This window comes from Anthonomus grandis, chromosome 3 (assembly GCF_022605725.1).
Source record: "Anthonomus grandis grandis chromosome 3, icAntGran1.3, whole genome shotgun sequence".
NCBI classification, from domain to species: Eukaryota; Metazoa; Arthropoda; class Insecta; order Coleoptera; family Curculionidae; genus Anthonomus; species Anthonomus grandis.
Genome location: NC_065548.1, coordinates 10336906 through 10361091, shown reverse-complemented (window position 1 = coordinate 10361091; position 24186 = coordinate 10336906). Strand labels below are relative to the sequence as shown.

The following is a 24186-nucleotide window of genomic DNA, read 5'->3' as shown; positions in this document are numbered from 1 at the left end:
GAGGAAGCCAATATATAAGTCGAAACATCGCATAAACCTGAACTCTTAGTAAGTAAACTTAGAGACTACGATTTACTAAAAGTTAAAACGGAATAAAAAATAATATATGCGTTACTTAGAATACAAAAATCATCGGAATTAAGGAACAGGTAAACTACTTTGGACAAAATTAAATAATAGGCTTTTTAAAAAAGTACATAATATAATTAACAAATATACATATAAAAAAAATATATTTGTAATTATTTACCTTTGTCAATTACGACTACTTCTACACATTTTAATGAAATATATCAACGTTTTTACATATATCACATTCTAAAAACATAAATTAATTAAATTAGTACCTCACGTATAAAGTGAGTTAGTGATGCATAATGATGTCCGAAATCACCTATCCATCTGAAAAAAAAAATAAAATAAATAAATAATTGTAAGTACTTTTTAGGAATATATATATATTTTATTTAATTCTATGAATATTCCTATTAGCTACAAGAAAATATGTGTTGTTCAGAATCCCTTAAAAGTCATCTTACAATAAGCAGACTACCTAGAGGAGTAGATATATTATCCTGATACATACGAATCCAGAAGCAATTGAATTCCTGAAAGAATAGAACTACTCTTCCAACATTTCCAGAAGGAATAACAGAGGAGTGACAGAAGAGCAAATATACAAAAAGTTTCGTAGGGGATTTTGAAAACATTAAGTCTTTGGAGGAACAGAATGCCTGGAAGAAGAGAAGAATTATTAAGAATCCTTTAAAAGATATTTCTTAGGAAATTTCTGAATTATAGACTGCTCAGAAGAATTCTTCTACTCTCCCAGGCATTCTTAACAGTTTGGCTTTTTCTGAAGGAAGAACTGATCAGTGAGAAAAGAGCAAACAAATAGAAGGATTCATGGGGGATTGAGAAAGTGTTAAGAGCTCTTACGTGGAACAGAACAGAAACCATATAACTTACCAAGATATTTGCTTAATACTGTCATAGTAACAAACCCAGCTAAAACTGAAATTAACTGAATTAGTCCAGCTTCTCTTTTGGGGTGTTGCTGGTGCCACCTTGCCCTTTCTCTAGGAAGTATTTCACAAACCGTCACGTATAATAAAGTACCCCCAGCCAATGCCTAAAACCAGAGAGAAAATATTTAGAAAAAGTCTTATCCTCGTTGGACCATCGACTTGCCTTACCTGTAAAATAGGAATCGAAACGTTTGTGATTTCAGTTGGTAAACGCGATATAAATAACCCAATTACAATTCCTGCTACAGATGATCCAGCGAACACCAAGATGCATACAAGATGTTTACAAAACGTTATAAACTCATTGGAAGTCAACTCCACCCCTAGACAGAATCCAACTACCAACTTGTGTGACGCTATGGCACCAAGAAGTAGCATAACCTAAAACATACTAAATGTATTGTTAAAAAACTATGAATATCACAGATTACCTTTGAAGGAGTTTCTTCTAACCCTACCACTAAGCCCTCCAAAAGACTGTGAATCGATAAAGCTACTAATAGTCCAAGACTTGCAGTTGGAGCGGATTTTTCACAAGTGTCTTGATGCATTTGGTGGCAGAGTTGTGAAGGGGCTTCGTCACAAAATAATACACTGTCAGATTGGGCTCTAAGAGATATTGAGAAATTATTAATTTATATATTTAAGTTCAACTGACATAATTTTTTTAATTTTTTAATATTTTACCTAAAGACATTTGGATTATAAGGAAACGACTTTTCGCCTCGGACTAACGAAGTGGTTTCCCAACATTTACGATCGGTTGCACCATAATTCTTACATGGAGCTGCCGAGTGTCTTCTTGGTAGATTTCCATTCCTAATGTTTAACACATAATATGTTCACCTTATGTCAATAAGGTCAATGAAGTAAATCTCTTATACGCTTACCCTTCAAAAGCAAAATGATGATTGCTCTGTTGTCCATTATGGTGGCTATGTCCAGCAGCTTCTCCATAAAAGAAGTGAACGATTTCATCCATTATGTAAAGAATAAAGAAACCCGCGCAAAACATGAGTTCTGCATATGGTTTATATTCTTTTTTAACCGACTCCTTAACTTCGGGCAGGATGTGCACTAAAGAGGTTGATAGGAGAACTCCTCCTCCAAAGCAGAGAAGTGAAGAGAGGAAGAGTGGCCAACGATTTCGCGAGTGTCTACTGAAACATGCTGGTAAAAGACCTAAAAAGTTTGGTTTTATTTAAAGGTAGAATCTACAAAGGTTTCAAGATATTTTATGCCAGATGACTTAGGTAGAGCACAACTTTGGAACAAATTAAAAATGCTGTTTTTGATATAGATTTAAGATCATTTTATGGTGTCTTAAAGTGCTTGTTAGTTTTTAAGCTGTATATAATTAGGTAGTTTTTAATATAGTGAAAGGTTCCTAAAAGTGTATCATAGATTTTTATTCCTTTAGATATTAAACTTTGTATTTCTTCCTTGATCTTCTAAATGGAAAATTGTCATAAAACTTTTTCCATTGTAAATTCTTGAGGTATAAATACCAATAGAAGATATAATAGTGCCAAATTTGTTTTATTTCGGGACACAACAGAAATTTGGCGAATGTTCCGGAATAGTAGTATACCTGAGATATAAGCCGCTAGGAGCTCGTTCAAGTCTGAACATTGGCGTCACTTTTAAATGAAAATAAATAGTAAGAAATAAATATAGTTTAAATAAGTGTTTCTAGCAGTTTTAAGTTATTGTGATAAGTGTGTACGTATGTAGTAAACTGTGCTATAGATTAGTTGACTAGTTTTGTGTAACGAGCACTTTAATTTACAAGTGAACTTTTCTATAGGGTGGTGAACACAAACATGCCTCAATAAAAGTTATATGGGCTAAAAAGCATATACTTCTTCTAAACCCTTCTAAGTGTATTTTAAAACATTAAACCGCAATTTTAATCATTTTACTGAGCTTGGTCAACTCACGGTTCCAGCTCTGTATATTCTTCTGCTAGCTCTCAAAAAAACACCTACACCTTCTTAATACTAATTAAAGGCCTGATTAAAAACTGAAATTTTTTGGTCGATTTAAGCTAACTCTAGTTAAAATAATTTTTAACTTAATTTGCTAGTGTTTCTAAATTGTTCCCAAAGGTTTTAACTAAATATCCAAATGTCTCTACTTAATTTGGGTTACACTAAAATTCTGCTTTAGTAAATGCCTCTAAGTTATGGTTGAAAATAAAAAAAAATTAAATCACATCGACAGACGTTTAATCATAATTTTGTATTCTAGGAACTTGGGACCAGGCTTTTTATGTTGCATTAGGGCTCGGAAGAAAACCAATTGTTCATCAATGACTCTACATGAATTGTTATTACAGATACCTTAAATAACTCTAACTAGCGTCTTAAATACCTTTAAGTAAAACTAACTTTAGTTAATATAGCTATAAACAAATAGTCTTCTTTAGCAATTGACCAATTTACCCACAAAACACCAACTCAACATGATCTTCAATAGCCTCGGAGTATGTTTTTCTTGTTTGCAGTAATTTGAGTTAATGCAAGTGGTTCTAAATTGATCCCAAATGCCTTTAAGTAAAACCAACTGGATTGCTCTAAATTTCTCTAAGAGACCTTAATGGTCCCTAAATGTAGGTTTTATTTCAGAAAATTGGGTTAATACAAGGTGAACCCAAATGACTGTAAGTAAAAAAAAATAATTTTTTTGTAAGGATTTGAAATAATAAGTATAGAGGATTATACCGTTTGCCATTTCAATTAAGATGTCATGTCTAGTCAAAGTCTGTACTATGCAGTTTTTCGGAAAAAATTGGAAGCGTAGCTTTAATTAATTTTGGAGCTTCATCAGATTTTCCAAATTGCCAAGAACTATATAGAAAATAAACACTTTTAAGATTTTTTATTTCCTAAATTTAACACAATTTTTTTAAATAAATTAGGATTTTTTGGGAAATAGTATAAATGAAAAATGTTAATAGTAATATTTCAAAATGTTCTACACTTGTAAAATAATAATTACTTAAGTTCGTATTATGTGAATTATATTATATTTATCCTTGAATTTCATTGATATGTATTGAAAAAAAAAACGGTTTTCCTATGGGAAATTAAGATTTTTTTCATAATTTGGGATATTTATCGCTGTATAAACACGAAAAATAAATTTAAATGGAATTTTTATTTTAACGATTTCAACAGCTGCGAATACATCAGCGGCGAGCATACCTCGCAATATCTCGGGATACACGTAGTAAGCTGGCGGATATTCCAGAACAGTAATCTACCTAACATATAAGGAGCCCTGGCCGCTAGGAGGCCAGTGCAAATCTGAATATTGGCGCGAATTTTAAATTGAAAGAAATAGTAGCACGTAAATAAGATATGTGCATCATCTCTTTTTGTGTGTCAAGTGTTTTAAGCGAATCTAATCTAAACGAGCAGTAAACATGCTATATTATTAATTTTATTTCTTAAAGCAGTTTTTCCACAAACTATAAGAAAAATGTCATGTTTTCCAGACTATATTATGTCTTTCAAACATTGGAAATATTTTCTTTTTAAATATTTATCTTATTCTACGCATTTCACATCAGTTTTTAGGCGTTTTAAACATCTGTTTTATTTAATTGATAAGTTAAATATAAAATTGACTGCAGCTATTTAATCGATTTTCAAACATGCACCATTTCCTGTATCTTCTTTTAACTTTCCAGACCTCAACTCAATCTATAGTATGTATTAGTTTTAATGGACACCAGTTAATACCGTCTTATGTAATTTTTAGGACACGCACCCATTTTTTTTTAGTAATAATTTGGTGTTTCACTTCGCCATAATCGTGGAATATTTTGTATAAGTACACTTTGTATAAGGTATCTTTTTTAATTTGAGGCAAACAAAAAAATCACTAAAAGTATTTATTCATTTAGCAACTACTTAGATTAAGACCTTTTAGATCTACATAGTAAAACTTCCTTACTCACACGGACTTCACGTTGGGTGCCTTGGAGAAGGGTTTTTAGGTGGATACAATATACACCGACTTCTCTAAGGCCTTTGATAGAGTACACAACATGTTGCTTCATAAGCTTAAGCTGTTTAAGATTGATGGAACTTTGGTTTTCACTTTTCTGTCTACAGTAATTTGGGTCCCATCAGGTGTGCCTAATTAGGGCTCACACCTTGGACCACTGCATGAATGTTTTACTTTTTTACTACTGTTTTACCACCAAACTGGGCAATCAACATTCACGACGCATTTATTAATATTGTCGTTGTCTTATTAGGTTTGTTTTATTTTGCTAATAATTTAATATTGCACTGTTAATTATGATTTATTTATTCTTAAGATATTTAATTGGTAAATTTATATATTTTCTAATTGCCACTGGCCATTAATAAATAAAATAAAATAAAACACCCTTTTTTTGACACCATACTTTATTCTATCAAGGATTTGACATATTTTCTACTCTTTTAGAGAGATTTTTTATGTTTTCCAGGTATGTGACGTAATGTTTACGTCGAGGGATTTAAAAGATTTTTACTTTATGCCTATATTGAAAAAAAAAATTAAAAATATATATACGTCTTTTTTACCATTTACTTCCATATTGGATTTCCCAATTTTAAAAAATAGCTTTTATTCAAATAGGTTCAAAGTAAGTGTGAGTCTCTATTTACTTACCTACCAAAATGCTTCCAACTCCCAAAGTCACCAAAGCAACGAATTTCGATTGCGGCAAATCCATTATTTATATCTTATATATAACCCGGCAAGAGAACCAAACTGATTAAATATCCCTAATATGTATTTAAATACCACATTTGTCAAAAAAATATACTTTTTATATAAAAGTAATTGTCTTATTCTATATACAAATACAAAAATAGGTCATTAGATAAATAATTTTCTATACGGTTTTCATCACAATAAAATTTCTTTAAAATGGTACTTATCGTATATATTTGTTATAATTTCACAGATAAGGACTTGCTCGGTTTGCAGTACTATTAGTACCAGTCTGATGTACACGAAATATTTTATCTTATTAAAGTGTTTTCATTATTCACAAAATTGTTTACTTATAAAAACGTTTTTAGTTATTCAGTGGCGACTCGTGCAGCAAAATAACATCTTGAGTACACTTAAATCTCTAAAATGACAATAAAATATAGAATCGGCGAATTTTTTCACTTTCTCAACTTTAGAATTTTCACTTTTATAAAAGGTAAAAAACACGAAATCTACAGCATAACAAGTAATATATAATATATTTGTGATGCTGTAGATTTCGTGTTTTTTACCTTTTATAAAAGTGTATGACCAGCATCTTTGGGATAATGGATGAATTTTTCGAGTTTTTAGAATTTTCAGATGTGAACATTCATTTTTAAAAATTACTTTCAAAGTTTCATTTCAAGACATCATCTCTGAGCTAAAACATTTTGAGCGTAAACAGTTGAAAAAAATTAATCCGACAATAAAACTAGCAAACATACAGGGTGTTTCAGAACTATGGTATCAAACTTCTGGGAGTTGTTTAGTGCAACAGAATGTTTGCAATGTTTAGTCAATGTCATGTTTAAAAATTTTATAGCTTACAATTTTTAAACATTTATTGCTAATGGAAAACTTTACCAATCAAGAATCGGCGGATATGAATTTGGCATACGGAGCAACAAACTGCAATGCACGAGCAGCATCGCGGTTGTATCATGAACGTTATCCCGAACGACAGCATCCTGGATACAAAAAGTTTATTGCGGTTCATCGGCGGCTCGCTGAGACAGGCATGTTTAAGACCAAGATGCATGATACTAGTGTTGCTCGAACCGTAAGAACCATCAAATAGCACACGTGACGTCGCTAACAATATGAATACGAGTAACGCTTCTGTCTGGCGGGTACTACACGAGCAACAACTCCATCCTTACCACTTCCAGAAAGTTCAAGGTATGACTGCAGCCGATTATCATCCTAGAGTTCAATTTTGTCGATGGCTTCTGGATCACATCATTGCACAACCAAATTTTTTACGATATGTTTTATGGACCGATGAAGCCTCTTTCACAAGAGACGGTATTTTTAATAGTAGGAGTAGCCATGTTTGGGACGAAGAAAATCCTTATGCAATTTTTCCAAGAAAACATCAGAATATGGGCAGGCATTGTTGATGATTATTTAATTGGGCCATACCTTCTACCGGAACGGTTAACAGGACCTATTTATCTGCGTTTCCTGGAGGAAGTTCTCCCAGAACTCCTTGAAAATGTTCCAATAAACGTTAGACAGCAAATGTGGTTTCAGCATGATGGAGCGCCGGCTCACTTTGCTGTACAAGTACGCGAGTATTTGGCTCAGCGGTTTGGGCACTGTTGGATTGCCAGAGGTGGAGCAGTCTCTTGGCCTCCTAGGTCACCCGATTTAACGTCGCTCGATTTTTTCTTGTGGGGACATGTCTTTACATGTCCTAAGTGACATGACATAAGTCTTTAGTCTACGAAACTTCAGTAGAATCAGAGCTAGACTTAATTGGACGAATAACAGCAGCATTTGAAATCATTCAAAACGAGGATCAAATTTTTAGTGTAGTCCGCCGAAATCATGTGCGGCGTTTAAATCGGTGTATTGAGGTTGGAGGAAGACATTTTGAACAATTGTTGTGATGGTATCATATACAAAAGGTAAAAATAAATAAATGCGTCAGATCCTATTGAGGTAATTAATATTTTTTCTAAATTTAAACGCGTCTTAGGGCCGTAGTGGCGTAGTGACACATTTCCGGACATGGGTTCCTATACTCAAATGGATTCTACTGTTGCACTGAACAACCCCTAGAAGTTTGAGCCCATAGTTCTGAAACACCCTGTATATAGTAAAATTGAGTTAAAATTTCTACCACTGTTACTCTTCATTCTTTAATTTTTAAATTATTAATTGGTTCCCACATAGCATGTCATATCCACTGTATATACCTATAAAGTCCAGAAAGTGCAAAAAATATCGTGTATGTTCTATGTATATATATTACACATTGAGATTAACTTAATTTTTTTATATTCAAGTATAAATAATAAATGTATATATTTTGTGAACATTACCGTCGCCTATACCTTTGATACATACATCGACAATGACGTCTCTTGGCGTCATTGAAAGTCACTTTGATGTCTTTAACAAAAAAGAACAGACAATGTCGAGAATTCAACCGAAGATCACCTGCACCGTATTTGCTGTACAACAACTTTTGTTTTGTTACAACAACAATTTGCTGTACAGTAAATACGGTGCAGGTGATCCCGGGCTAAGGCGTATTGTGTAATGTTTGTTTCATATTTTGGGTGTTGAACCTACTTATCATCTTAAGAAAATTCCATATTGGATTGGATCAGGTATATTATTTCATATTTTAAGAGTTAAAATATAGACAAGAATTTTTTTTAATGAATATTTTCACTTGCATCTGCCATGTATTCATGGACAAAGTGGGCGGCCATAATGTGCAATAAAACAATTTTTTTATAGCCTTTTTCAGTTGCAGTCTATGTTGACACTCTCCAAACTCCGTTTGGCAAATGGAATCATCCTTTTCACATTTTGTTATTTGATTTAATTTTAAGTTAAACAATAAAATCATTAATTTCTATTAGAATGCCTTAAGAATAATAGATAATTTTAAATCTTAGAACATTGAAAGGCTTTCAATGTTCTAAGTTTTAAATATTTGTTTTATAAGTGTAGGTATGTAAAAAACTACATTGGTTCTAATGTAATTGTAATATTTACTTCTATTTGTAATGTTCTGCCGCCCGAAATATACCGTTTATATACAAAAAATTTTATTTTATACAGCGTTTACATCTTGATCTAATTTTGTTTATAAATAAAAAAATACAGAAAAACATGGCAAACATCGGCGCGAACTTCCTTTTATTAAAATTAAAAGTTGTAGTAAATGTAATGCAGTATTCTTGTGCTGAATGTTTCCTCCTATTTGCCTTCCTCCTTTTTTAGAGTTTTCTTGACCAACGAATACCTGCTTTATTTTGTCATACTTACAAATGAATAAATAAATATATTATATTTGGAATTTAAGTAAAAATATGTTTTCTCAATATTCAATTCCTCACAAACTAGTTTAAGACCTTAAAGTTACTTATGCTATTTTTTATATAATATATTAAATATTTATTATATATCCTGAAATATTAAAAATTGTATTTGTATATTCTATAAAGATACATGTAACAGATACATAGAATATAATAGATGTTTATGAGACATCCATAGAATATAACTCTTGAATATAGTTTAAATATCTAGTATATTCAGGATATTCACAGTACGAACTAATAGTATATTCTATGTATTACCTAATGTGTGACAAATGTATAATTATTTCATATCCATAAAATAAACAGAGCATTAAAAATAGACGTTGTATGTATATACGTCAGGATATTATGAATATACATAGCATTTACATATAATATATGTTTGCTATGTGGGTTAAGTTTTTCCAAATACTCACTTCTTCTAAACGACCGCAAATCATTATTTTATTAAGCACTGATCATTTTAAAATTGTATTTTTCTTACTCAATTTACTTTATCACATTTAGGAAGCAAAATAATTTCACCATGATCCTTCATGTTACTTAAGTAACGATGAGATATCAGTTCTCCATGTTCGCATGTAGGAAAAATGTTGAATTTTTTTACTTTTCTTCGTCTTCATATAATATTTAACTACCTCAATCCTAAAAGATTATTCTTTCTAGTTCTTTTTCTAAGATCTCTCTCTCCATTTTGTAAGCGGTTTATGTCACAAAAAATTGACCTGTTATTAAAAGTCACGCTCATATTGCATAAATAACATTAATTAATAATAGCAATGTTTCAAAAATATCATCAATTTGGTTTGCCTTTAGAATACAAATAAAATTGCGTGAGACAAAAAATCTCTCTGCGATAAAATCGCCGCGAGAAATGTAAGACACTAGCTTTAATGTCTTCTGTTAATCACTTATTTACTGTCTCTTTCGAACGCATATAACTATTGATTAACAAAAAAGGACAGATGATTATTTTTTTAATGTTTTCAATGTTGGCAGCCTGCACATGAGGTCGAAATTCCACCAATCGATCGAGCCGTTTGCCAGATAAAGATGCTTAATTTTTGACAGTTAAACGAAAAGGGAAACTTGTGTATTATTGTGTTTTTTCAAAAATTATAAAGATTTTTAGTATTTCACTCGGAATTTCTTAATATTTTAATAACAAACATTATTCTCTCTTGCGTTTACTGTCTCAGGCCCGTTTTACAGGTAAGCACTACGCCCTAAGGGCGCTAATTATCCCATATCCATTCATAAAAAAGCCTTGTTTATCTTATTAGACACTATATGACAGCTACCAAAATAAACAAAAAGACCTTTTGGGGCACAAAAAACTTTAAAAATAGAATTATTCTAGGTAATTCTCTTGTGTCTCTTGCTTTTGTGTTATATTTGAAATAATTGTCAATAATTTTTCAGGATCAATATTAAAATTATTTAAAGATGGAAGTGGATGGTTTTGAAGGTGAGGAATTTCATCCCTCTATTGAACCAATGGTAATAATTAACAGTCAGGAAGACGAAGAAGAACATGTAAGTATTTAAACACATAAAGCACTTATATGTTTCATATAGAAATTAATATTTCATACAGTAATGGATAAAAACTTCATAAACTTCATATCAATGGATCAAATGTTTTTATTTACAATAGTAATGAAAAATTTATATATATATGAAGGGTACAAGGAAAAAACCAAATATGTCATTTCTTTTCACATTAGAGTAAATTGAATTTTAATGTTCAAAACCAATTATTTTTATTTCCAAAACAAATATAAACATGTAGTTTCCCAAGTAACAATTTAGGTTCTAAAAAGGTTACAAATAACTCCTAGAACCTGTTTAAGAAAAATTATTGATTATGCCATTAAGCACAAACAACGTTATTTATTAGTCCGCATAACCTCCTGTAGTAAAAAAAGGCCCAGCCCTAAAGAGGTTGTCGTTGCCAATAGGCCCTGGCCAATTTGAAACCAGATCGCATATCACAGAACCTATATAGCTAATAGAAATAACCTTTATCGAACTCGAAGATGCCTAAAAGTAACCTGTGTAGAACCTGAACGCTTTTACGCCTACCTGTTTACAACCCTTTAGCAAAGTCCTTTTAGACTTTTAGGTGGTTATATAGTTTGGCCTGTTCGCCGGCTTTTGGCATTTCAGATACATATTGAAGTATTAAAATTTTGCTATTTAGTTTTAAATATGGTATTTCAGAGACACCAAAGTATAAAAATCTGACCTTTTAGTTTTAAATATGATGCAGCCAGGGTAAAAATAAGACAACGCCAAAATAAAAAGCAATGGCGACATTTTCAGTAAGTATGACTTTATTTTAGAAAAAAATATATTATACTGGAATAGATGACCGATTTTCATTGCGCACACCAGTTTCTTGAAAAAGTTGGGTGTAATTTAACTGTAAAACACGCGCGCCTTTGATATCTTACAAATTAAACATTATTCAGTGCCAATAAAAAAATAAAATATTATTATATTTTTATTTCTGAGATGCTTTAGTGATAATATGTACTTAAATGCTCCAGTGTCTTTATATATTATCTAAATTGTTTACATATAACATTATTTTTGCCTGTATTTGAATAGCTTATAAAAATGGAAGAATTAAATTTTTTCTTCAAAATGGACGCCTAGCAGTATAGTATGCAGGTATGCTTTTAAGCTGCTATAATAACTTAAGTAAGTATCAAAAGCTATGTCGTAGGACAAAAGGCTTAAAAAAATGCCAGTGGGTTTTAAAAAAAGCTAAAACAGGGCTAACTAGCATCTCCCAGGACTTATAGGCCAATTTTAATAACCAATTAGCTGGCAAAGTCTGGGCGAATTTCAATAAATGGCTTTTAGGCATTTAGTAGGATCTTTTGGCATTATTTATATTGTCAATATTTTATTTGTCATATTTACCTGACCAGTTGTAATTCGTTGGAAATTTCGCTTCACTTTTCTTTTAAAATTACCACTTCTTACAATTTTGTGCCAAGACATCCCTGTATTCTAAGAATAAATGACGTAGGATTTAATAGTCGCGACCGTCCGCAAACTGTATTTTATTGTGACTAGTTGGTTAAACCTTATCCCATAAAGTTATCTTATTATCCATATGACTTTTAGCAAGTCCTTTAGGTGTTAAAAAATGCTATATTTTCCGGAATAGGCCGTATAAAGTGCCAAATAGTTAGGCAATTGATTCAAGACCATATGGTTCTGAATAGGTAATTTTAATGCTAAAATCGTTCTATATTGGAATTTTGATTGCCAAATTAATGCTGAAATATAACCTCTCCCAAACCTTATTATCTCAAAACCATCAAGCCCTCGTTTATGGCCATAACAACGTTATTGTTGACACTTGACTAGAACTAATTAGATTTTTAATTTACCTAAGGTTCCTAGTTCCTATTAGCACAAAATTTAACCTAAATAGTTCCATCAAGCAAGCCAATGACTATTGCAGAACCTTGGTGCGGCTAAAAGGCAACTTTAAAAACCAACTGCTTGAGAAAATGTTACTTGGGTTACATTAAACTCACTCAGGGTTTTGCAGGAACAAAAGCAGCAATTTCACCTGAAACCGACAAAAACCAGCTGCTTTTATTTTTGAAATAAAAAAGAAGATTTAATTTTTTGGAATTTTTAATGTTTATTTATCAACATATTATTATAAAGTAAGTTAGAGATGAGCCAGGTTTTAAAAAAATGTCACGGCGTTTGGACTGCAAAACCTCATGAGGCTCATTAGGTCGTTAAACTTAGCCTTTGGAATTGGTAATGAACCTGTAAAAAAATTACAAAAATTAATACATCTCATTTTTATTTAAAACTTTCTTATAACTTACTATCATATACCAGAACGAGCAGCAAAAATTCTCCGCATCTTAAAGCTGAATTTCGGTCAAAAAGTTTTCGTATTAATCCAGATAAAACTGGTCCATTGTATGTTGAACGGTACATTTATAGTAGATAAGGCGGTTATGATCAGATGATGCCTTTATTTCCTTCAAAATTTGAATTTTAAATGGGCATTTTTGTAAATATATTGACAAAATGATTTCCAATCCAGTATCATATTTTGTGACACACTCACTACAACAAACGGCGATGGTTTGGAGCGGGAATGCCTAATGACTTGTTCAAACTCTTCTGGGACCTCAAAGGGGCTCTTCAAATCCCACAATCCTACATTTTTGTCACATTCCAAATAGGAGGGTCCTCTTATAGGGAATGTGATTTTTATTTCATTCAGATTATGAATTTTGTTGTTTACTACAAAATGAATAAATCGAAAAATGGTAAAGTTTTTATTTTGTCCTCCGGCAGAGTCACAGAAGATTTGCAGTTCTTCAACATCGTCGTCTAAATAATTATTGATACAATGGAGAAGAAAAGATGCAACTTCGTTTGATCCTTTTTTAGCCTCTCCTTCATGATAGGTATGAAAAATAGATTGACTCGAAGAGAGGACATGTACATTAAAGGCGTACATAGACAATTGGCGTTTATAATACATGTCGTTAGTGGCAATTTTAGGAATTGAAATATTTATTGCAAAATCAATGCAGATGGCTTCCTTTTTGTTGCTTTTTTCGCTTGCCTTTTCCTTGAATAAACCGCCTCAGCCTTTCTTTTATGCAACTCGTTCATAACGGTTAATTCTCTAATTTCATCAGTATCAGTCAAACTTTTAAGCTTAATTTGAAATTCATCACACGTTGCGCATGTGTCACTTCTAGGGTATCCAAAAGCAATATTGAATTCTTTATTAAAGATTGTTCTGTACGTTTCATATGAGACTTTAGCATTTAGTTGCTTTTCCTTAAAGAGGTTAAACATCTTTTTGATTGTAAGTTCTTCTGGTAAATAGGTCTTTTTTTGTATCTTTTAGACTATAGTGGCTCTGACGACCCTTAAAACTTTTGATGTGGTCACATACCAAACCTTTTGTTAACTCGTCCAGCTTCCTATGATTTGCACTATGCTTTCCACGTCTGTCCTTAGGAGCTGCACCACTTCATTTGAGGCTTTCCTTTATATAATTTATTTTATTTTTTGTATTCCCATGAATGGAACAAAAAGCTTTGGCAAACACCGGAATATCATCATCGCGAACTCGAACGCGATACACATAACTTGCATCATGGAAACTGGCAATATTCTCGTTTTAACGAGGTCTTCTATGCTGGACAGGTAAGACTAATTAAACCAGCTAAATAATAATTTTGCTCATCGTGAGAGCTCAGAGCATTAAAATGTCTCAATATTTCTGCTCTTTGCGCCTCATTAAGTACCTCAAAGCACTTTAATATTGAGCAATTACAAGGCTGTCCAGCTTTATGAGTGGTTAACTTCAACATTTTAGAGACCTCTGACATCCGACCGGTTCTCTTTCTTTTTTTTGAAGGCATAATTTTCCTCCAAGTCACTATTAGCCATAATGGTTTATTATTAATCACACAGACAAACAAGAAGTCACACTTTTGCGTTTACAATAATACTGGCACGCTTTTTAAAAATGAATATTGCATCAGCCAGTTTGTTTACATGACATCGCTGGTTTTTTCCCTGGACGTTTGCACTAAGCTGGTTTTTATTCGGTACGTTAAATTTTAGATACTAATTTACGCAAGACTGCGGTGGTTGTTTCCCGGTTTTAGTACTTTAAAATAAGCGTCTTCATTCGAAGAATTCAATGGCGCCTCTACCGAGATTTTCAATAAAAAGTGACATATCTGGTTTTTTCCCTGTACCCTTCATATATATAGCAATGTACCAAGTTAGATTTACTCAGTGGTGTTTGATCATTGTCGTTATGTCTCAGTTTAATGCAGACTGAGGTTTGTTGTTTTTAATTTGACGTTCGGTTTAACTCATTATTTAATGGTCAAAAATTGTTCACCCTTTTTTGGTGTTTGTAGTAAATTTTTCATTTATTTCTAGTATTTACCCACAGTATAGGTAAAAAAAGAGGATGCAAATTTTATAATAAAGAGCTAAGTAGAGAATTTCTATTTATTAAAAAAATAGACTGCAAAATGCAGTAAAACACCAAACCTTTCAAATTTACATTAAGTGCAAGGTATAATTTGACCAATTCAAATATTTCACGAGACATGCAAGTCATATTTTATTTTTAATAAAAAATTTAATTTTATTAAAAATCACTATGTACAAATTATTATTTTTTATAAATATTTTTATAGTTGCCAATAATTAATAATAAATACGTTTTTGTACAAGTATATGAATGTATACAATAAAATATATATAATTAAATTATAATTTTCATTTTATTCCATTTGTCCCGCATTGTTTCAAGGAAAATGTGGTCACTTTATGCTAAGATCATCAAATCTTTGTTTGGTAAAGGTTTAGTTTAGCAACTTTTATGCTTTCTGGTTCATTATGGACAAAATTTGTTGAAGAAGAGTTATGTGATAAGAGCGTATATATCTAGAGTAGATGGCAATTCAGATTCCTCAGGGTCATCTTCACGCAGATGAACCTCTGAAAATCAACCAGGGAATAATTCGCTGGAGTCAGCATCATTAGCTGCCATTCTACAATTACATTAAGTATATAAATTTCACAATCACCTATTTTATCACAATTTTTTCCAATTACTAGCTTGTAATAATCCTGTCAATGAAATGTAAAGTACTAGTCTAAAATAACTTAAAATGTTGAATGTATCTACACGTTGTTAAAAACATCCATGTATAGTAGGGTGGGTCGTTTTTATCCTTTTTCTTTAATTTTGACAGACCTGTGGTTAAAAAACTTGCTATTGGGTAAAATAATCTCGTGCAAATTAAAAAAAAAAATCATCAGCGTTTGCACCCCCCGCTACCCCCCCAAAAAGGGTGGTTCCCATCGAGTTCCATCCGTGCCCACCCATCCACCCAACCATATGAGCAATTTCTAATTTCCTACTTCATAGTCTGATTTGGTATTAAACTTTGGCATCTGGCTTCTAGATGCTATTGTTGTATGTATCCAACCATCTCTGTTAGTAAACCCACATACGGCCGATGATGCCTCTGTCACTAATTTTGACACATCTTTCAACAGCCTGCGTATGGCAGGGTAACTTCCATGAATCTCCCTCTGGATAGCTGCTAGTTTTAATAAATTCTTCAATCTCTTCATCAGACAGATGCTTCGTCATTGGTGGCTCTGTTACTTTGCCAATTTATTAAATCAATATATAATTCCGCTTCAAAATTGAATTTGGGAATTTCAAATTTTCGTATTGTGCTATTCAAATTTACAGGAATTTTTTTCTCATTCGACCTGCAACTTAATATTTTTCTGTACGCTATTTCTCTTATATGACGACGTGAGTCAAAGATCATCGTTAGTATAATATTTTCAGGATGGCCATAAAAGCCATTTCGTTGAATTACAGGATCAACTACAGCTTTAAGTTCTTCACTTAAATATTGAATTAGCTGCCAAAGGTGAAGAGCTCCAAATGTGCACAATGGTACAGTTTTTACTCGAAACCAAATCTTCACATATACTCGCAGAATATAGTCTGTCAACACTTTTAATTTAGGCGGGGGATTTCTTACCGCAATGTAAGCCAGCAAGATACGATTTGCTGTTGTTAGCCATCTTGCGTGAGATAACTTGCCAGGAGATTGATTCGCTAAATTAGATGGACAGTTTCCAGTAGATATGGCAGTGCAAATCTCTTATAAATATTTTTGATCGCTACTTAATTCTTTTAAATTTACCTCAGGCAAATTAACTTTTATTGTTTCGTAGCACACGACAGGTAATCGCTCACATGTTTCAATAAGTTTGCCGATAGAACCCGAGATTGATAATAGTCCTGTGGTATTTCCGTCCAGATGCCGAACCAAATGTCGCAATGGCAACTCGTTTGCATGTAGTTGACATATTAGCCATTGCAAAGGTCGTTTAAGATGTAATTCCAACGAATGTACTACACCACCGTGAGGCCCAGTGTTAATGACAGTACCATCGCAGCCAACCACAACTAACTCGCTAACTAAATACTTCATTTTCGGTTAAATATTTTAGAATCGTTGAAGCTATGGTCTTTACAGTACCGTTTTCAGGTGTTACGTGTCCTATATAGTCGCTACCTGGTTCCTTTAATAACACTATATGTTCTTCGACAATGATTTTCTTAGATGAAGATTCACCCTGTTTTTTAATGTGAAGATCTATCTTTGCGTCCATCAAAATAGAGAGCTTGAAGACTAGTACCATCTTTTATTATATTTTTTTGTAAATCAAGTCGTTGCCTTTTTCTTTGTCGATCTAATTTGGACTTGTCTATTACATAAGATTGATCAGTTTTGGATATCAATTCAACATCTTCCAGGACCGCACTGGCGATCATTGATTCTTTTCTACTTGATAATCCAGTTCGGTCTATTGCTTTTGCTAATGCAGGAAAGTCGGGGGTTATGCCCGTAGAAGTTGACGGCTCTGGTTCGAAGTCTGGACCACAGTCTGGTGCGCTTTGCACTGATATATCTGATAGATTGCCTTGTTCAATTTTTTTTCTGATAAATTACGCGACTTTGTCCTCCGGAATACTACGCGAGAGATCCCTGCTTTTTCTTTTTTGTTTTTGCTGCAAAATTTTACTTGTTTTGGCATCTACTTGCCCTATAGACATTAATCGTGTAGTTCTCTGGTCGTTTAGGAAAGCTTGTTCCATTTTTGGAACTTTGTATGACTTTTAACAAATACACAAGTTAAAATCGGTACATTTGCACTTTGAAATATGAAAGAGTTTAGTATTAGCCTCATCACGAAATTTTCAATAATAATATTAAAAAAAAGTAAAAAATTGGTATTCATTATGGACCATTTGGCAACTTTTTTTACTACAGGCATAAAAAACCCAGAGAACCGACCCACCCTAATGTATAGTCAGGATTCTGAGCTTGACTCAAGTGTAAGGGATTAAAGAAAATCATATAAATAAGCACTGTTTGAGTTAATTAATTTTTGTTTTTTAATTTTTAAGATTAAAACTCGTTATTAGGACTTTCTGAATTATACCTTTTATATATCACCTTTTAAGACTAATTATTTGAGAAAACCACTTTTAATAATATAATGAATAAAAATCTATTTTTTTACATATGGTCATATGCAAATAATAAATATTCCTGTACTGATTAGAGTACATTATAATGCTTAAAATGCTGATGGAATTTCATAATATGTTTTAAGCAAACAGCAAGATCCTTCCATTCATTTTTTCTACTTATTCTAAGGTTATCAATTTTATAGGAATTTTATATAAGGTGTTTTGATGTGTAAAGGTTAAAAAAAAATAGACCACTGGTTTAATTTTAACAGAATGATCAGAATTAGTTACAGATATCAAAATTAATCACTTGATTGTCAGGCATTGCAAGATGAATGACTTTTATGTCATTTACTCTAAATGGAAATCCCATAGTTTTTAATTACACTTTAAATGGTAAACAACTTCAAAGAGTACCCCAGCAGAAGGATCTAAGAGTAATTTTTGAATTTTAAAATTACACATAAAATTATAGGAAAATGTTAAAAATGTATGTCATTTTGTGTAATTCAAATGCTCAAGTCTTGGTGTGATTCTAATCTTCTTTTGTTAAAGACAACCATTTTATCTTTTAGAGATGCCTTAGGGCTTTCTAACATCTCCATTGGGTGCCGAACTGAAACCAATTTTTCTTGTAGTAACCATTGACTCTGAACTGGAACTGAGTTTAAATGTCACATTTTTGCTCTTTCAAATAAGATTTTATCTGGAGAATGGACAAAGAATTGAAGACTATTTTTTTAAGGAAAAAAAAACTGATTACTATTACTCTGATTAATAAAAATCAAAAAATGAGGTCTAATACTAATTACAATACTTGAAATGTTTTGGACTTAATGCCACCAATTTGTCACACAGCATTGCTTAAGAGTTCTGTAATTTACAAGAGCACTAAGATTTATAATCATTTGCCATTATATTTGAGAAGATTTACATCCCTAAAACTGTTTAGAAGAAAGATAAAGTACTTTTTACCTGATAAGGCTTATTATAGTTGTCCATTTTATCTCATATTTTTAAGTATTCTTATTATTTTAATAACTTTATTTTGTTTTGCCAGGCATTAACTATAAGATTTATTTGTTAAAAGTCTTTGCTTGCGTGATACTTTTTTATGTATTATGTTGATCTATTGACTCTATTTCTATCTTAATATTTGTTTTTGAGAATAAAGCTTATTTTGACTTTGACTTTTGCCGGAAACAATAATCTGATGGAGGAAAGAGCTTATGTTTATGTGGACATTTTAACATAAAAATATATTTTGAAACTTAATTGCACCTGAAATTGGGAAAAGGCTTATGTGTGAAATGTGTTTAATTGAATCTTAACTTATTCCAAACCAGCCCATAAGAGACATTGAAAAATGCATTTTTGAGAATTTTACTGTAAAATGACATTACAACATATCCTCAAGTCTTAGTATCGAAACTAAACTCTATTTTCCCATTATTTTAAGTGTGGTTTTCAGAAAACTTGGGTTGGGTTTATATTTCTAGGTATTTTTTCTTTTTTTGGAGAAAAATCAACTTGAAAATTTGCTACATTTTAAACCTTTGCCCATAATTTTAGGTGCAATTTTCAGAAAGGTGGCTAAACTAGACCTTTACCTTCAATGGTTTTTGATACTCTAGATTTTATGTATTTTTATTTAAAGCTTCAATGTAATATTCCATTAAAAAATTAATATAAACTGTCCATACATTTCTGCCTAGAGAAAATATTAAATATTTATATTTTTTACTTTATTTGTATTCAAAACTTATTTATTCCATAGTTCACATTACAATAACCAGAAAGTAGTTAAAACAAGAGTAAAAATTGATGTTAAAACAGCAATAACTACATCAAACAATTTAACCAAACCTACCCTAACGTAAATAATTAACTGATAATAAAGTGTTTATTATTGTAAACACTTTATGAAATCACAGGCATTATTTATTAATATGGGTTTCTGGCCCAAACCACAGCATTATTTGTTATAAGGTAATGGATATTAAAAATGTCTATTCAAATTTTCTTGAATACCTACTGCTTACCGACAACATTCTATTTATAGGTGATCCGCCTAAAAGATCGATACTAAATGTATCTAAGTTTAAAATTCTGAAATTAACTTATACTCTTTATACTTTATGTGACTAAGCAATGAATAACTTAATATCACAGTCTGTTTACTATGTCTATCCAACAGACACCTAAACTCAAAAATGTTAATGCTAAGCCAAATGTGGTTAGATATTATTTTCTTTAACATGAAGGCATCTTAGAAACCTTTTTCGAACTTTCTCAAAACATTCACAATGCAAATACAGCAATTAATAACTTGCTGATTTATATTTTTTTTTTGTCCATTACTGTACATCTAACCACAATCTTATTTTATTCTATGTGTTGTTGGAACACCTACTCTTTTGTGTTTGGCTTTGTTTTTGTTTTTTTTTTGTTAGAAGTTGTATGCTTTTTATTGTCTTGAGATTTTCAGTTATTTGTTTTTTTTTTGTTTTAGTTTTGTTATGTTTTTTCCTCGGTTTTTTCACTGCAATGTAGATTTAGAATTTCTATAGCAAGTGCTATATACTCTTGGATCACAAGGCCCATTCCTTAAACAAGAAGATTTAGGAGTGAGAACTGTTTACTCCATGATACCATCAGTTGAAACATAAGAAGAAACACTTTTCATTGGTGGTATTTGGGTATATTTTTATAAAGTATGTTTAAGTAGAGGAATTTTTGGTAAAATTGGGTGTTTTTGAGGTTTTTTTGTCAAGAAACTCGAAGCTATTATAATTTAGGCAAAGCACCTTAAAAATGAAAAGTGACATTGTCTTCTGAATTGTCAAGGAAAATCATAGAACTGATTAAGAAAAAGGTAAATATTTTAATTAGTTTAGCTATTTATGTAATTACACATGTTTGGATAAAAGGTTAGGTGGTGGTGTAAAAATAATGATTAAATTGTAATATAGTTAAAAAATCTTTTTGGTACATGAATGAAAATTTTATATAGGTAAGTGTCTAAGGGCCTCAATGAAAACATTTCAGCCTAAAAGTAAGTACATTGCTTGTGATATGCATATCAATAAGATTTAGGAGTGTTAGAGTGTGCACATTTGGATTGAAGCAAAATTGTGATTTTTAGAAAATAGACTTAATTACTGTATTTTTTAGCCAAATTCTAGAGGTCCTTTAGGACCAAATCCTTATCAAGCTTATTCAAATGATCCTTCTTTTAAAAAACCACAAGGCGAAGAAGAAATATTGTCAAACATAGGCCCTGAAGTTACATTATATTCAGTGAAGAAAAAACGGAAACCAGCATTTAAAATAAGACTGTTCGGAAACCATTACAGTGGCAGAGATAAAGAGGACATTTTTAACGAGGAGCAGGAGGAGGCAGAAAAGAGAAATGGCAAAATTATACCTCATAGGAAAGCACCGAGTATGGATTATACAATATTAATATATATAAATTGGGCATTTACATTTTTTTAAAGGTATTCGAACACCAGTAAGGCTCATATCCCAAGAAGAAGCGATGATGGCCGAGGAACCGTATGCGAAACGCAAAAGCAATCCATTAGAAAAGTGTCCAATTTGTAAAAAATACTTTAGAAGGATGAAAACCCACTTGGCCAAACATGAAATTTTGGAAAATCAATCGCTTTGCTCTGGTCTTATTTGTATGATTTGCAATAAGGCATTTAATAATCACACGTAAGTAATTTCATATTTAAAGCTCAACTTTTGGTTCTAACTCCAAATACAAATGTTTTAAGTTTCACCAATATTTCTAAACCTAATTAGAGTAACTTTAATGCTTACATTCTACTTCCCAAAAAGTATTTAGATTTAAAATTTACCGGGAATTAGGTAAATTTTTCCATTTTGCCTATGTTATATTTTGCACAACGTTGCACATTAGGTTTGTATCTACAAATTGTCTCTTTTGATGGCCCCACTTAACCAATCCTATTTAGTATGCCAGTTTTGTATTTATTCAATCAATTTTAATAATTGTCTGATGATTTAAAAATATTCAATTGGGCTATTGTCCAAGATTTTAATTATATAACATTTACTATCACAATTTAAACAATATTAACAGTTCACAAAAAAAAACATTATGAAAAAGGAGTTTATGTTTTCTAAGAATTTGATCTTCTTTTTCATGCTCTTTATTTGTTTTTCAAATAATTTCTTATGCTTGCGAGAATTTTGAACAAATTTTTTATTTCTTCCAGGCATTCAAAATATTTTTAATTTTTTATGCCCTTTAGACATTTAATTAAACTAATCGTTTATATTCATTGAATTTATTTTCTTTATCTTTCAGTCACTGTTAATAATTATTTTATGGTTAATAATATTGTCGGGTTTAAAGATCACAAAATAAAGGTTTAATCTTGAACGATATGTTCAAAATTCTTGTGATTTCGTATATGATCTTAAAACGTTATCATACCTGAAGGCTATGAAGTTACTTCTCTGCACGTTATCTGCCTTTTTAGGAATATTTCGACTGATCTTGTAAAAAACATAATTATTAAAAAATGACAAAATAAATATTCCATTAACAATTTTTCTAGACCTTCTTAATTTGACTTTCGGAAACAATTACTTTCAACTTTGGGATTTTGTATGGAAAATTGTTGGAAAAATCAAGAAGTTTTAGTTCTAGACGTCTTCCTGGCTCCAACGACCTAGCACTCGACGACTCATAATCAGGAGTTTTATACGTGCTTATGATCTCTATTGGTTTATTGTGTATACAGTGCGAGTCTGTAACTTGGAATAAATTCTATAATAAATAAATGGAAGCGTATTCGGAATTGCTCAGACACATCAATTGAGATTGTAAGTTGCGCATTTTTTACAAAAATTATTTTTTTTATACAGTGGCATTTTTATAATTTTGACATTTGTACAAGACATGCCTTTACTGTCGGATAATCAGATTTAATTTTCTTACGAAATGGGCTATTTAAGTGAAAAGCACAAGATTGAAGTCATAGTAATAGAATAGTAAATGGTTCACATTTTGAACACTTATTAAAGAAAAAGATTTAAAAGAACCCTCTTCAAGTTTATGAAATACGTTTTCTTTAACGCCCTGTATCTTAAAAACAATCGAATAAAGTTATGGCATGTGATACATCAAAATGTTTGGAATTTTGTGGAGAATCCAAAAATATAATAACATATAGGGTGTCCCATTTAAAATAAGAAAGTTGGTATTAGCCTCGCCTACATGGCACACAAAAACTTTTTATTGTAAAAAATGCGCAACTTACAATCTCAAAAGACGTGTCCAAGCGTTTTTCCGAATTTATTCTAAGTTACAGACTCGCACTGTATTTCCCTCCTAACTGCCTACGAATCATTTATTGAAACTTTGGAATTTCTAAAACGCCAACATAAAAATGCCAAACTTTTCATTTGTTTGTGGTGACTTTATTTAGCCCAAACACAATAGAGTCTGGATCAAAGACATCTGGTTAACGATGATTTGGTCACACCTGCAGCTGAAACTTTAATTACTGGGACTCTATTTAATGTACTATAATAATTAAATCACATTCATAGTGAACACAGCAAATATCTGGACTTTACTTTTGGCGATAATTTTTATGTCTGGAATTTGAGCTCAGCCTATTAGTAACGTAGTGTAACACCACACTCCAATTGAAATCGGCTTTAATCTTCTAAACCTTGACATTCTGTAGAGCGACGAGTGCTTGGACTAGGCCATTTCTTTAAAGTCGACTTCCAGAGTTTGAACAACTACTTTTCATACGCCATCTGGAGCAGAGTTGAAAAATCCAACGATGTTGACGCGGCTACAAAGGAGTTCTATCGAATTTGGTATAAATAATAATAATAAATAATGGCTTTATTTGTACTTTTCAATAGTGTACATAGGCGAAGTCTAGCCAAAGGCTAATCTACTTAACCTATT

The 24186-nt window shown here is 31.6% G+C and overlaps 2 protein-coding genes across 2 annotated transcripts in view; one reads left to right on the top strand and one right to left on the bottom strand.

Moving 5' to 3' along the window:
- Nucleotides 1-182: 182 nt before the first annotated feature.
- Nucleotides 183-6046, bottom strand: LOC126733998 (zinc transporter ZIP1-like). The gene is made up of 7 exons (XM_050437505.1): nucleotides 5697-6046; nucleotides 1919-2210; nucleotides 1716-1847; nucleotides 1460-1637; nucleotides 1197-1409; nucleotides 970-1132; nucleotides 183-402 (listed from the first exon to the last, which is right to left on the bottom strand). The coding sequence occupies exons 1-7, from the start codon at nucleotides 5758-5760 to the stop codon at nucleotides 395-397; spliced, it is 1050 nt and encodes a 349-aa protein (XP_050293462.1). The 5' UTR covers nucleotides 5761-6046; the 3' UTR covers nucleotides 183-394.
- A 4124-nt stretch (nucleotides 6047-10170) lies between these two features.
- Nucleotides 10171-24186, top strand: part of LOC126734252 (zinc finger protein 22-like) — a 29444-nt gene continuing 15428 nt past the window's right edge. Inside the window, exons 1-4 of the mRNA XM_050437789.1 lie at nucleotides 10171-10339; nucleotides 10550-10663; nucleotides 21399-21669; nucleotides 21725-21944. Of these exons, the coding sequence (XP_050293746.1) occupies nucleotides 10574-10663; nucleotides 21399-21669; nucleotides 21725-21944 (581 nt within the window). The 5' untranslated portion in view covers nucleotides 10171-10339; nucleotides 10550-10573. The remainder of the gene's footprint in view (nucleotides 10340-10549; nucleotides 10664-21398; nucleotides 21670-21724; nucleotides 21945-24186) is intronic.